Genomic DNA, 14,575 nt, shown 5'->3' with positions numbered 1-14,575 from the left:
CCCTACCAAAAATTACCCCTCGGATAAAGCTATATAACTCACCACAGATACATCTTCCCCAACAGTGTGAACATGTTGCATTAGCCAATCACGGGCTGGCAAAATTACAAAAGGAAATAAAATCACCCAAACCATAGCAACAAAGACAACAGCCTGACAATGGCAGATGCTACACAGACATACATACAAGTTGTTAAATCTTATTCATTTTTAAAATACGTTTTATTGCTACTTTTATTTCATCTGGCTTTTATAACCCATAGAATATTTCAAAAATAGCCATTAAAATATTTACATCAATATATATGCTCCGAAAATTGTTTCTGTTTGGAAACTCATAAGCTATTGGGACCACCAGAAACACTCATCAGAGACATCAAAGGTAGGCAGTATGGAACCTGATGGAGAGGACAATGGGGTGTGAGTCCTATTTTTTTTTTTATTGCAATCCTCTTTTGTTTCCAATTTAATCACTTTTATCACACACCTCAGTTTTCCCTTTCTGGGGTGACTGACATTCCACACCCTAACTTTTAGATTTATTAGCATTTCTAAAAAAAAAAAGAAACTTAAAAAGAAAGTCACATTTCTATTTTATTCAATGTAAGTTCAGTTCAGCAGCTTTTTTAAAAAATAAACACTAGAAGAATTCATACATAAAATGAATAGATGTAGTATGTTATAATTATAATCTTTTTTCTATTTACAGTTATAAAATTCATGTTGAGTGAGGCTTTGAACTTCTGCACTAAAGTCATTAAGAACTAATCTTGCCGAAGTTTAAAGAAGTGAAAATAAGGGCATTAAATAAATCCATCAATAAATCAATTAGTCATTTAAGGGCGTTAAAATGAAACTTTTCCCTATTTTCAATTTTCTACCTTTGTCTTTTAAGTTAAAAAACAATTTTTTAACTAATAAAATTCCATTTTTGCTTTCTTTTAAATAATTACACACAGCCATAATCACAGGAACTTTTGGAAACAAAGTAAATTTAAAACTTTTAAATCTAATCATCAAAGGACGTTAGAAATACATATCTCTTGTGCATATTTTAAAATGCATAAAAATTTACCTAGTAAAATATTACATGCAATTCTGATTTTTAAAATAATGCTTGCTTTAATTCTCAATGGCTGACCAAAGCATCTAGAACCAATTCATCTAACTTCATCTTACAAAACAAAATTCTGAAACCTGTGTTATAATGCTTCTATTCACTAAACTTCTACATTCTAAAAACAAGAAAGAACAAGTCATTCCAGATTTTTGACCCCAACACTAACAAGCATGAGACCATTTCTCCCTCTTCTAACCAAGTGTGGCTTCATTCTGCGGCTAAAACCAAACTCCACAGTAAAATATCTCCGTGGGAAAGGTTTGGATTTTGACTTTTTATTTCCCCTTTGACTCAAGGTGGGTGTGTGATACCACTTAAGTGACATCCAACGCCAGACAACAGGATATAGAGAGGGATATAGAATGGATCTGAATTTTGTTTTTAAAAGCATAGGATATGGAATCAGGAGGCCTGGGTTTAATCTTGCTCTGCACAAATCCCTTGGCACCTCTGAGACTTGATTTTCACCTGTCCAAATGGACAGTGCATTACTTATTTACAATACTGTGAAGTTAAAGAAAAAAAATAAAAGAAAGCTACAATGTATGGCAAAACTTAGGACTGTACTTGCTGCAAAATAGACAGTAAAAGTTATTTGTCTGGCTGCCTGCCTTCCTTCCTTCCTTTCTTCCATCCATCTCCTTCTCTCTACTCTCAATCGATTTAGGTCCAAAATTTACCACTAGGAAAATATGTGTAAGACATGAAGACAAAGAGTTTAAGACAAATAGTTTAAAGTTCTCAAAAAACATTAAAGCTATTCCACTTCAAACTCCAGTTATTATGATCATCCTGATCATTTCTGAGATTGAGATTTAGCAATATACCACAGAACAACACTCGCCAAAATACATAACACAAATGAACTTATTTCTCTCAATCTTATCTCATTTAGTGTCTCTCACAAACAGAAAAGCAAAAATATCCTCTGCTACAAAGTAGCAGCAATCTGTCATTTGTGGAATTATTCCTTTGGCTCATAAGCCATGTTTACTTCACTAAAGTATTAATAAGAAGACTAATTCCATTAGATAAAATATACTTTTACCCTGTGGAATTATCATACCAAAACATGGCGCACTGTTTTCTAATATTTTAGGAAATGCCTAGGGAAAAAGCCATTTCTATCTTAGCAGCAGCTGGAGAATTCTGATAAGTGCAGGGACACCAAAGTTTGGATCAATCATTTCTATCTTACAGTTGCCTTGGCGGGAGAGAGCTAAAATGTTGACAACACTGTAGGTTACCCCTTAAAAAGCAAAATGGTAATAATAATGAATATCTCAATAGCCCCTTTTCCAAGTTTATGCATGCCACAGTGTCCCTAACTAGACCCCTAAACCCTACAAAGAATTTTTACAAAACTTTTCTTTCTAACAATCTAAATAGAAACTCCAAAGCCCCCAATAGGTCTCTTAGTCTGAAGCATACTATGCAAAAATGGTGGTGAGATGGATTATAAAATTCTCCACTAGATATCTTGCTGCTTGGGATCCTTTTACAGTCCTTACTTAAACCAAAACACTTTTTAGAGCATCTCCATTTGCCATTTAGTTCACGGTTTTATGTTTCTCTTAACAAAGTATGTCAGTTTATTCATTCTCTTCCTCTTCCACCTGACTTCTTCTTCCTTCCCCTGACATCACCTTCCAAGGCTTTACAATTTATAATATATTTAAAAGCAAGATCTAACCTCTAAACGACCATGGGGAAATAACTGCTGAAATGACAACAAACTGGTGTTTTGCACATTCAATGAATGCAATCTGTATTTTATGTTTTTTCTTCTATTCTAACCTCAAAATTGTTTTCAATAATCTATATTAACATTTGTGAGCAATTAGAATTGTTGCTGCTTCTGTGCAAGTTTTAAAAAACCGACAGGCTGTTCTGCATCCTCTGGAAGCAGCTTGAGGCCTTAACCAAGTAAAACAACCAGTCCTACTGTGTATACCAGTGACCACAACAAAGGCTGTGGTTTCTCCCACACTAGCCCTAAATAGGTTCAAATTAATGCTATCCATCACTGGGTGGAAAAGCAGACAAGGCAAATCCAAGCCAGCAGCATTGGGAAATTTCTTACCAACACTCAAACCTCTGAGCCATAAATGAGCTGACCTCCCTTCTACTCAAGAACACCCTTTCTCCCTATACCTCTACACTCTCTACCCTTCAAGTTCCATCTTCCTCACTACATTCTAGGTAAAGGATATTGTTACTACGTTCTAAATAGAGGATATTGTTACAATCTTCAAGTTATGTAGAAAATACTCAAGGATATAAAAGCCATATTTAATCTCAAGTTTGTTGATTGTTTGTGCTATCTCCCTTAAAGAATTAAAAGATAAATAGAAAGATAAATGACATTTTCTATAACTGTGTGCATATACCAATAAGTTACAGCAGATCAATCAGCCACAAAATCCACCTTTAGTTTAAGGTCAGAGTTTGAGATAGGGTGGTACTTACTGTCTTCATTAAATATCACTGTATATTAACCTTACCCCTTCTTTTTCCAAAAATGGTTTTTTATTATTATAAATCACAGAAACTAACTACACAACTTTCTACTAAGGAGTTTATTAGGGTAGTGAAGAAGTTTAATTCAATTATGTATAGTCTTAGATTTGAGTGTAAACACACATACACACAAGCCCCCATTAACAGAATATATTGAATATATTTTAGATATACAATCCTGCCACAAACTAACATGGTAAGTTACCTAAAACTTAAAAAATTATCATAATTAATTTGGCCTAAAATTATAAACTGTAACAATCTAACATTATCAATTTAACTTTTTTTACAATTATTATTCTGTATGCACTGATAACCTTACACAGATAGTTACACTGTATTTAAGGTACCAGGTTTTAAAAAAAAGAAATCATTCCCCCTACTCTAACCAGCACTCTGTGTGCAGCCTGGATGTGCACACACATGCACACGAAGCGCACACACGTTCCTACACAGACACTCCTAATCTTACACCTGCTCTGGAGCAGCAGGAAGTGAATTCTCAATCTGTCAACATGACCATCTGGTCTATCTGCATATCACGGCTTTCTCTATTACTATATGAAGGAATGGCAATCACGAAGCCAAAATACAACTAGAATGCACCTGAATGGGAGTCTCTCTCTCTTTGCTGAAATGGAATAATACGTGGCCTATCAGAGCAGAACTAGCAGTAATGTAAATAATTTGAAATGAGCGTTCAGGACAGCATAATTAAGTGAACAATATGGTACAGGTAATGTGGTCATCAGTAACAGCGCTGACAGGTTTCCAGGACAGGCACCAGGCTTTGCAGACACCGCAACTCTTTCAGTAAGCGACGGGACCTTTACTGTTCCTGCCGAGCAACACTAAGTAAAGGTAGTAAGGCGAGACCATGGAAGCAATCCGTAACTATTAAACTAAAACACTACTGTACAAACGCGTTCACTTTCTACCCTGAAACTAACAAGTACTCCTGCTACCATTAGGACAAGTTCAATTCACTCGGTCCCTGGCTAATTAGCAATTACAGCAACTACCTGACAAATTCTGGTCATGTATTAGTCTTTCAGAGTGAATTTTAAGGTAACTAAAAATACTTCCAATCTTAAAAAATTCCTCATCTGCAAAAAGTGAAGATGCTGTGATTTAGCTTTGGGGCCTAATGCCACTCAAAAATTAGCAAAGGCCTTCATTGAATTAAACATAATTCTATTTGTTTAATTTTAGTTTTTAAACATCTCCACACGGCTACCTCAGCTTTCATTCTACCCGCAGCAGGTAACAACTATAAAAAGTCATTTTATGGCCTAGATACAGCAACCTACCTCTATCCAAGAGATGAGTCCTTAAAAAGTCTAACCTCTTACAAAATTTAACTAACTCAACTGAAAATCTTTCTAGAATCTGATTACATTACCAGAAGTTATACAGAAGCAGTTAAAAAAAAAAAAACTCTCCAGAAAGTTCTCGGTTGAGTGCCTACTAATGAACAAAGGTTAACTTTATCTAAAAGGTCAAATGCCTGGTGGCTAAGGTTATGACCTTAACAACTTAAATTGTGACCTTGCCACGTGCCGGGTATATTGTAGATTCTGATACAGATCATCTGGTAAAGACTGGTCATAAATTAGCTTTACTGTTACACGCCCACAAAGAACACCATTTACCACAATACCATAATATCTCAAAGTTGTCATATGATACATGGGAAGAACGACTCAAAGAGAGACCAAATTAAAGGCATAAAATGGTTTTACTCTTTTATACTTTTAATGAGATGAAATTCTCAGGCTTATGGAATCACTCCGATTTCATTACACTTGTTACTGGTTATCAGCCACAAAATTCACACAGTTCTAATGCCCCTGGATTTAGAGGAGAAGAAAAAGGAATGCAGTTTATGTACTGTATTTTAGCGTCTCAATAAGTCTTAGAAAAATCACCTCCGCTTTTAAAAAACAATTGATTCTGCAGTAACTTCCAGTATTTACATGTGCGTTCTAAGATTTCAACTTCCTTCCCAAGAAGAGGCCGAGGCACGAAGCAATAATTATTATATGCATTTTTAGAAAGAAAAAAAAGGATCTTCCTGTGGCCATCAAGGGGGAAAAATGGCATTTTGGAAGGGAAAAAAATACATGTAAAAGAAAGAGAGGGGAAAAAAAGACCATAGGTGAAAAGGCCACAATGGTTTTGGCATGTTTCTTGAAGCACATTTCAGAGTCTCTGCCTCCTGCCAATACTGGCAAGTTCTCAAAACTTTTAAGGAGGTAAAAACATTGTTTAGTGTTTACAAATCTTCAGCATTATAACAGATGCTTGTCAAATCAGTTGTATGTGAGTTGACCGATCTACCTCCTATTTGTATTGGCAGCTTCCCTTCCACAAATAACAGGTCTCTAAATCTCTTAAATCACATGTGAGATATTTTCAGACAAAAGGCCTTGAGCATCCCTCAGACCCATCCTGGTGCGCACAGAGGCGCCACGGCTGCGCAGGGAGAGCCAATGGCCTGTACTTGGCCACCGTTCAGCCGACCGAGGGATTCTGGGAGGCGCAGGAAAAGCGAACCGAAAGGTAGTCTGATCCACAGTGCTGGCAATAAATCTTTCATAAGCAATAAGGATGCTAACTCTCCTAAGCAACAGTCTACCTGCCATTTTACCAACATCACCCTTCAGGTCATTGAAACCACCAGCAACTATGATGGCTCAAGGGATCTGGAGCCACAGCACAGGCACAAACTGTCAATAGCGAGAGTGAATCCAACGTGAAATGGCGAGAGCGAGGAAGGCCGTGTCTCTGTGAATCTAAGGGAAACGTTCACATCTAAAAATTAGAAGAGATGCTGCTCACGCCAATAAACGCATAACAGGTATTTCGCTTTGATGTTACCTTGTAAGGAAGCACCTACCATGATGGGCATCACCCAATGACACCTGCAATTTCTTATATTGGTCCATTAGAGCATTTATTATGTTATTTACTTCTCCAAATATCAAAGAGATGAAACACAAGATTTTTAGAGAGTGCTCCCCCAAAGCATATAATACCCACAACTTTTTTTGCACCTTGTCCTAGTAGATTCTCCACTTATATATGCAAATAAATTTTGAAAAAATTTTAACTCTGCTTTTTCAATAGACAAAAAAAAGTAACAACAATAGGGTTAACAGGGGGTTAAGAAAGGGCCACTCGTTCCTGTTCAGAGGTCATCTGAAAGGTGCTGCCTTTTCGTTTTCGCTACCCAGAACTGGCTAAAGCAACAGGCACTTCTTATAATTAAGTATACATTTTCAAAAACCCAAATATTTGAAACACTTACAGATCACATCCTCTAAAATACTCATTTATCCCCTGCCAACAGAATGCAAATGATGATGTGACATGCTTGCAAAGTAAATTTCTCCAGTTTCTTATGTAAGGACGGAGGGATAACAAAAGTTCTCTTTCTAAAACATATATTGAGAAAAATAATACAGAATAGGATATCAGATGACTTCTAAGAGCTCATATTTTTAGAATTGAAAATGTTTTGCAAAACAATGGAGTATCGCTTTTACAGGTAACATCTTCTCTGTCCTTTATGAAAAAAAATACATGAACCCCAAAACAACCTACTGGTAGGATTCCACAACCTTCTTTCTTCCATCTGGCTCAAGTAACTGCCATGAAGGTAATCTAGCAAGACCGATATGTACATATAAAAAGTCAACAAGTTTCACAAGACCTGAGCTTTCACGTAACACAATGAGCCTTTTGTCTAAAACAAGATGAGAGGAACAAAGTAAAAATGCATTATTTTATCCAGTCCTCAACAGTTTTATCCTGAATGCTATTCTACATGCTGTAATATGCACAGGTAAAGCATGCCTTGAAAACAGTCTTGGAACAATAAAGAATTTTATTACAAATCAAGCAACTCACCAAATCAATTATCAATATCTATTTCTCAATGTGCTCATGCACTATACAAGTTTGGTTACTTTTAAGATTAATCTTTCCATCAATTACTTAAAGAATTGGTTTGTTTTTTCCTTTAGCTATTGTAAACAACACTAAGCATTCCTAATACAAAGCTACTAAGTTTGTACTAGTGTGATTTCTTTTTCCTTCATAAATGATCAGCGATTTGATAGCAATCTTACCTCCAACCTCTTCTTAATTAGCAGGGGGTTCAAGAGACCCCAGTAGATAAAAACACTCCCAGAAGAAAAGCAACTAAAAATATTGCCTCACTACCAAACTAAACGCTTTTTAACTAGATCACTTGCCAGTTAAAATAGACTCTTTCTTACAAGGGTTTTTATGAGGCTTCTCTCACCCCTCATCAAAAAATGTGATTTAAACATATCCCATAACTGACTACCAACACCTCTGATAACACTACTTGACAAAAGAACTAAACGTAGCGAGAATGCTCTCCAAGCTATGCTTTTCCACCTGAATGAAGGTGGAACCTCAAACAATGGAGGATCTGGCTACTCTGATGTTGGTCTACCTTGGATACCACACCATCCATGTGGACGTGGCCTGCCGTAGGGAGCTCAGGAATGGCCCAGCACATACAGAGTTCATCAGGAAAAAAAGCACACGCGAGAAAGTGGACCGACTTTTCACCATTGCACTTACCTGCTGCATGCACAAAGTATGCCAAATATAAATCGAGTTCCTTAACAGAAACCCCTATGTGATGGGGCTGGACACAGAGCCCTGGATTAGAGCACTGCGGGGACTTTACAAGGCGCTCGCCATCAGTACTTTCAAGCGGAATACCTTTAAATAAAATCACCATAACAAGGTCCAACCTCCAGACTTTATCTGCCTGGCGGAGGCAGTCAATTCTTCGCATCTTGCCTTTCTGGTCTGGGTTGGAAAGAACACAACACGGAGGCTTTTTCCCTGTGACTGTAAGAACAAAATCCTCTCGGTACTCAGGTCGGATATCTTTCCGCAACTTGGCCAGAAGTCGAGATGCCCACTTCTGCTTGACCTCTGGTTTTTCACTTAGCAACTCATCCTTCACGGCTCTCTCTTCTTCTTTTGACATACGCTTTTCATGTTTTTTGAAGTATTTTCGTTTTCGGGCCTGCAGGTTGAACCATGTGTAGGCGAAGGCTCGGACGTGGGGCAGAAGTGCTTCGATGAAAGGATGAAATTCATCCTGAGGAAATGAATGAAGACAAAAATATAACTATAATGAAAACAAAAGGCAACAACACTTCTTCAGGTGTTTACCTTTAAAAAAATATATCCTTATTTCACTTGAAATTTGATTCAAGCATTATGTTACCAAAATCATACATGGGATCCCTATGGGAAGTCCAAGAGGGGGAAATAAAAAATCATCGGTATCATGTCTCACAATCTTAAAGAAGAAAACCGTTAAAAAGTAAAAAATGTTTTATGTTCACGGAAGTGTACCAGGTTCTATTGTCGGGCCTAGGTCCCAGATTCTTTAGACAGTAAGTGAAGTTTATCGAAATGTTTATAACAACATATAATCTTAACCCTATTTCAAGGAAGGCATATCTAATTTTGCTCCAGCCTTGACCTCACTACTTGTAGTACAGCCAGGGCTCGGCGGCCAGATTGGCAAATCCTAAACATTTAGATGCCAGTCAATGTTTATGGAAGTCTAGGAGCAAAAATCATCTCTACGATCAATGGAAACAAAGACTTTCCCCTCTAAAAGTAGACTCTGATGTAGACTCTGATCTGTTTCTTAGTCATTTTGGTAACATCTAATTCCTTTCTAAGTATTAGTTACACACAATTTTTTTTAGTCAAAAACTTAGAAAAATTTGGCAGGTCCATATACAAAAGAAGAGATGGATTTGATATTCACCGGACTAAAGTAAAAGATCTATGTTCAAGACATAATTGCTGATATTATAGAAATGAAACAAAACGGGGGAAAAAGGAAAAAAAAAAAAACAAAGAAAAGCGTACAAGCCAGATAGTAAAGAATGCGTCACTGTGACAACACGGCTGCAACTGAACACATTCAATTTACTGATCTGATTGTGAAATACCTTCAGTAATAATCATTCCGAAAAAACAGAATACTCATTCAAATTTTGAAAATAATATTTCAGGCTTTTTCTCACAGAGAAACAGGGAACCTGGTATATTCAATGTTTACGAGACTCCCGGAAAACCCTCATGGTTGCCTCTTAAAATCCAAGTAATTTGAAAATAAAATTGAATTTAAAACATTTAAATTTTTCTTACTGTTTTATGGAAAATGCTTGATTCTTTTACTTGACATTTTCTTAGGAAGTAGAAATATAAAATTAAAGGAAAATTAAACAGTAACTCCACAAAGCTTTCTCAGTACATCTAACTTTTGATTAACCAACCCACAGTAATCTTACTAATCTTAACTTCTCTCCACCGCACAACCCTCCCCCCAAAAGATAAATTATTTACTTTCAAATAAATGAGGATAAGAAAACCAAAGAGATATTTGATGACTTTTTTTAAAAGGGTGTAGGACAGACAAATATAAAATGCATTCTTTTTTGGTTTGTAATATCCATCTAAATATATTTTGGAGGCACAAGTAACTGTAATGTCCAAAATATTATTACTATTAAAGCAATTATTAATTTTTAAACGTTCAAATATAAACTGAGTGCTTAAAACTGGTGAAATACTTTAACAATCAAGCCTGTTAAAATATTGTAAGTTATAATCAATCACTTAAACACTACATATGACTTTTTTTAAAAGTAAGGTTACATTAATATAATACACACTAAATCATTTCAATAATCAACATTTTTTTTTTCCTCTCTCAACAAATTTCAGGCTCCGTATTTCAAGTTTAGGTTTGAAAACTGCTCTTTTTCAATAAAAGAATCCAAAAGAGAAGTCAGCTTTCACAACACATGTGCATTCTTTAAGTGGAGAAAAAAACAGAGAAAAATACAAGAATTCTATTATTCTTCCCCATACACCATTAGCACTTTAAAATTTCTGATGTTTGAGAATCTTTCCTATTGCCGTACTTTAGAAGAGAGAAACGGGGTGGGGGGAGCATTTTTCAAGTCACAGTTTATCTATAAGGTATACGCCAAACTGCAAAGCATTTAAACATTACTAAATTCTGAGCTCATCCTTGAAATGCTCTAAAATACATAAATTTGGGGTTTGAAACAGTCCTTCACATTGACTGATTTTCTTATATACACAAGACATGCTAGGGACCAAGGCTCTGTGGAATTATGCAAAGAACGCCCGGAGTCTACCTTAACTACAAAGTGAGCTTTCACCAAAATGAGGATTTCATTTTAAAGTCTCAGCCCCATTTTAAAATGCAAAGAATAACTTAGCTCCAAACAATTCATATTTATGTCAAAACCTTGCCTTATTAAAGAGCTTTATTAATGATGATAAACATTTAAAATAAACCTTCTAATGTGACATTTAAGTGTTCGAAGATACTCCCAATATGCTTCTCAGAGAACTGCGAACTGCGTGCATTCGTGTTCAAAAGGATTTTGTTTACCTGCCAACCAACTGCCCATATATCTCATCATAAAAATCCTTAAATGAGGCCAACTATCTCAACTAATCATTAAGAATAATCTAAGTTACCAGTTTTACATCAAAAGTATTTACAAGTTATTACTCCCCAAAGGTTTTAAGAATGTGCCAATAAAAGTGCACAATATTTTGTATGACTCTTACTCACGTACACAAGGAAAGTGCTAGTTATATTTCTCAATGCACAATTAGAAATATTCCAGAACATCAAAACTAAAGAACATCATTCACTTGCAGGAAATGCCCAGGCACAGCATATATTAGTTTAAAAACAAAACAGTATGCCCTTATAAAGCATGTTGTTGCACATATCGCCAAAAGCTATATAATATTTCAAAATATTCAAGAGAAAACAAAGAATATTTTACGTATGTACTCAGTGAGAAAGTTATGGGCCACCAATAAAAACAAACCTGAAAACCTGTTTCAAAAGTGGTAGGACTTTGAATCAGCATCTTCAACGTTCATCTGTTTGTAAGTAAGCCAAGTTTCGGAACCACGGAATGCTGGTATTTTTGGAACTACCTCTTTCAAAGGCTCACCTATAAATTTCTACTGTTACCATTCTATGACCAGGTACATGATTTGCTTAAGATGTGTCCACATTAAAATACGATGTCTGGAATTTTCCTGATAAAGTTTTTAAAAATTGCACACATATATGGATTTTATTCTTTCATTTAGAGTAATTTTTATCACTGCGCTTTACTGGACTTTCTTTAATGACCAATAAACTACCTACGTTTTTCTCCTTAAAACTGGCTCTAACGCTTTATAAATATTCCGGCAAGTTAAATAAATTGTGAATCAATTTCTAAAAGAAGAACTCATAAAATATATGGCCCTCATTCACTATTTAGTGTACATTTTCTTTACAAACTGTTACACTAAGTAAGCGTTTCTCTTAGTGGTGTTTCCAGAAGAAGGCCTACTAAATGTCACTGCCAAATAGGTTTTAAAAAAAAAAAAAAACGTTCTTAATGTGATAATAGCTCATGAACCAAAAGAATCCAACTTTGTTAAATACCTGACTATGCCCTGGGCCTGCATGGGTACACAGGTATCCTCATGTATGCAACCATCCCAAAATACAAATTTATCTATTGAGAGCTCACTGGCAAAGACGCTAATGTGTCTGCTAAGGTCCTTCCCCACTAGGGCAGCACACTGGTATTATCTACCAGTTCTACGTGTTGCAAACTTTTGCCAGCTAGAACTTCAGCCTTTGAATCTCAGCATTTTCACTGTAGTCATAACTCATTCAAATTATCTTACACTTTGCATCTTATCCATATGCAATTGTGAACCTTGCCAAAACTGGTTGGAAAAGTTTCATTCCATACTTCCACGACTTACTAAAATAGGAACTTTGGAAGTTGGTTAGGGAAAAATAAAAAACTTTTACAATAACTAAAAGCAACTGTCATCCATTATTAATGCTAGGCCTAAATCCCAAACAGACCATTTCAACATAGAAGATGCATTTAAGAGTTTTCTGAGATCAAATAGCCGGTAGATGACTGTTAGATACTGCAATAAGAAGGCATGTCATGTGGGAAATAAATCCAGAAACTAGAAAGGAGAGAAGAAACTATGGATACTTTTTAGTCTTCCAGAAAGTATTCCGGTTAAACCGTTATCTCCTGCTAAATGAAAGCAAGAGGTGGTAGCAGGTTTTTGAAGGGAGTGGTGAATAAACATTTTATATGAAGCATACAAACTTCATCTAGGTGATTAATGGTCAGATCGCAATGTACCAAAACAGTATGAAGGCTCACACTTTTCTTCAAAAAAATTTTAGCGCAAAATCACTTTAGCTTCATGCCTTTTACTCAAAGAAAATAAATAATATATTCAAAAGGGACCAAACTTGGGGCCATGAAGTAGCAATATTTTGCCTGGGGGTGGTGCAGACAAGGGAGGGATGGAAAGGAAGGGCATGGAAAGGAGAGGCGCTGGGGCGAGAGAGACCCACGCTCCGAGTTAGGTCGGAGGGAAAAGTTGCCCCCGTCCTGTGCGCGGGGCGGCCCGAGTCGCGCGGCAGCAGCGGGAGGAGGAGGAGGAGGAGGAGGAGGAGGCGGCGGCGGCGGCGGCGGCGGCGGCGGCGGGGTTCCGTGGCCGGGTCCGCTCGCCCTGCCGGGTCCGGGGCGCTCGGCGCGGATGGCCTGAGCATCGGGCCGCGCGTCCTGGGAATCTGGGGCCCGCGGGGTGTCAGGGTCGCGGCGCCGGGCCCGGCCCCCGCTGCGCCCACGGCGGCGGCGCTCTATTTTTAGCAGCCGCTGTTGCATTATAAGGAATGTGCGGCGCGCCGGGCGACCAGGGCGCGCGCGGGCTGCGCGGTCGCTTTAAGGAGGCGCCGGGGCGGGGATAGGCCAGAGCGGCCGTCAGGCCGCGGGCCGGGAGCCGTCAGAGCTCCGCTCCGCCGAGCCCCGGGACCGGCTCGCCGCCGCCCGCCCATGCCCAAGGGGCGCTGTCCCGGCGGGGGCCCGGGGCCCCGGCCCGCGTCCCTCCCGCGGCCGGACCCCAAAGGCTGACAAACAATAAACAAAAGTAAGAGTTTGGGGAGGCTGCTGCGACGCGGGCTCAGCGGGCGGGCAGCGGGCGCGGGGACCCGAGTTCTCCCGCAGCCAGGGGTGCAGCGGCCCCGAGAGTGCGGGGCGTGCTGGGGGCTCCGTCGGCGGCCCCCTCCCCGGGCGCCGCGTTAACTACAGAAACCGGCCTCGCGCCTGCAGAAACGCTGAGTCCAGATTTCAGCGTGTCATGGGCTGCAACCCTGCCGAAACACGTGCGGGGCGTCCGAAAACACCGCCGTTCCGCAGTCAATCGCCCCGATATTAATTAACGCATTAATAAGAGGGCGCCATTAGCCATGTGCCCACACAAATGGCCGTGCAAGAGGAATACACCCGCATGGAAACAAAGTTACTTTCTTAAAGCTGTATTTCTCCACCACCACCCCTCCACGAGCATACGCGCACACACACACACACACACACACACCGAAACACGCGCAGACACGGGCACACCCCGAGACACATGTCCCGGGCCCTGCTGGCGCCGGGGTCCCCGGCACCCCCGGCCCGGCTCCAGGTCGGCCCCCGCCACTCCGACCCCCACAGCCCCTCCGCATCCAAACAGCTGCTTACCTGGGTGAGACAGAGCGGAGAATACATCACTGCCCGGCGGTGGGGTGTGCGTGTGCGTCTGGGTATGCGGTTTGGAGGTGTGCGTGAGTGCGGGTGAGAAAGGAGAAAGAGGGAGAGAGGAGGAGAGAGAGAGAAGGGGGGAGAAAAAAAAATCAAGCCTGCTTCTTGCGTTCACATTTCCAACTCGGCTCAACTGCAGCCAGCCAGCGCTATTGCCGCTCCATGAGCTGAACTTTAACCCCGCCTAGAGTTT

General features: G+C 39.1%; 1 protein-coding gene across 1 annotated transcript in view; it reads right to left on the bottom strand.

Annotated features, from left to right (window-relative positions):
• The window catches only part of NFIA (nuclear factor I A), a 393,295-nt gene extending 378,946 nt beyond the window's left edge, over positions 1–14,349 (bottom strand). The window contains exons 1-2 of the mRNA XM_007464277.1: positions 14,323–14,349; positions 8,258–8,789 (exon numbers count right to left, since the gene is read on the bottom strand). Of these exons, the coding sequence (XP_007464339.1) occupies positions 8,258–8,789; positions 14,323–14,349 (559 nt within the window). The remainder of the gene's footprint in view (positions 1–8,257; positions 8,790–14,322) is intronic.
• Positions 14,350–14,575: the final 226 nt, after the last annotated feature.

The sequence above is a fragment of the Lipotes vexillifer genome, unplaced genomic scaffold (genome assembly GCF_000442215.2).
Source record: "Lipotes vexillifer unplaced genomic scaffold, Lipotes_vexillifer_v1.1 scaffold47, whole genome shotgun sequence".
NCBI classification, from domain to species: Eukaryota; Metazoa; Chordata; class Mammalia; order Artiodactyla; family Lipotidae; genus Lipotes; species Lipotes vexillifer.
This window is presented reverse-complemented; position numbering and strand designations above follow the sequence as displayed.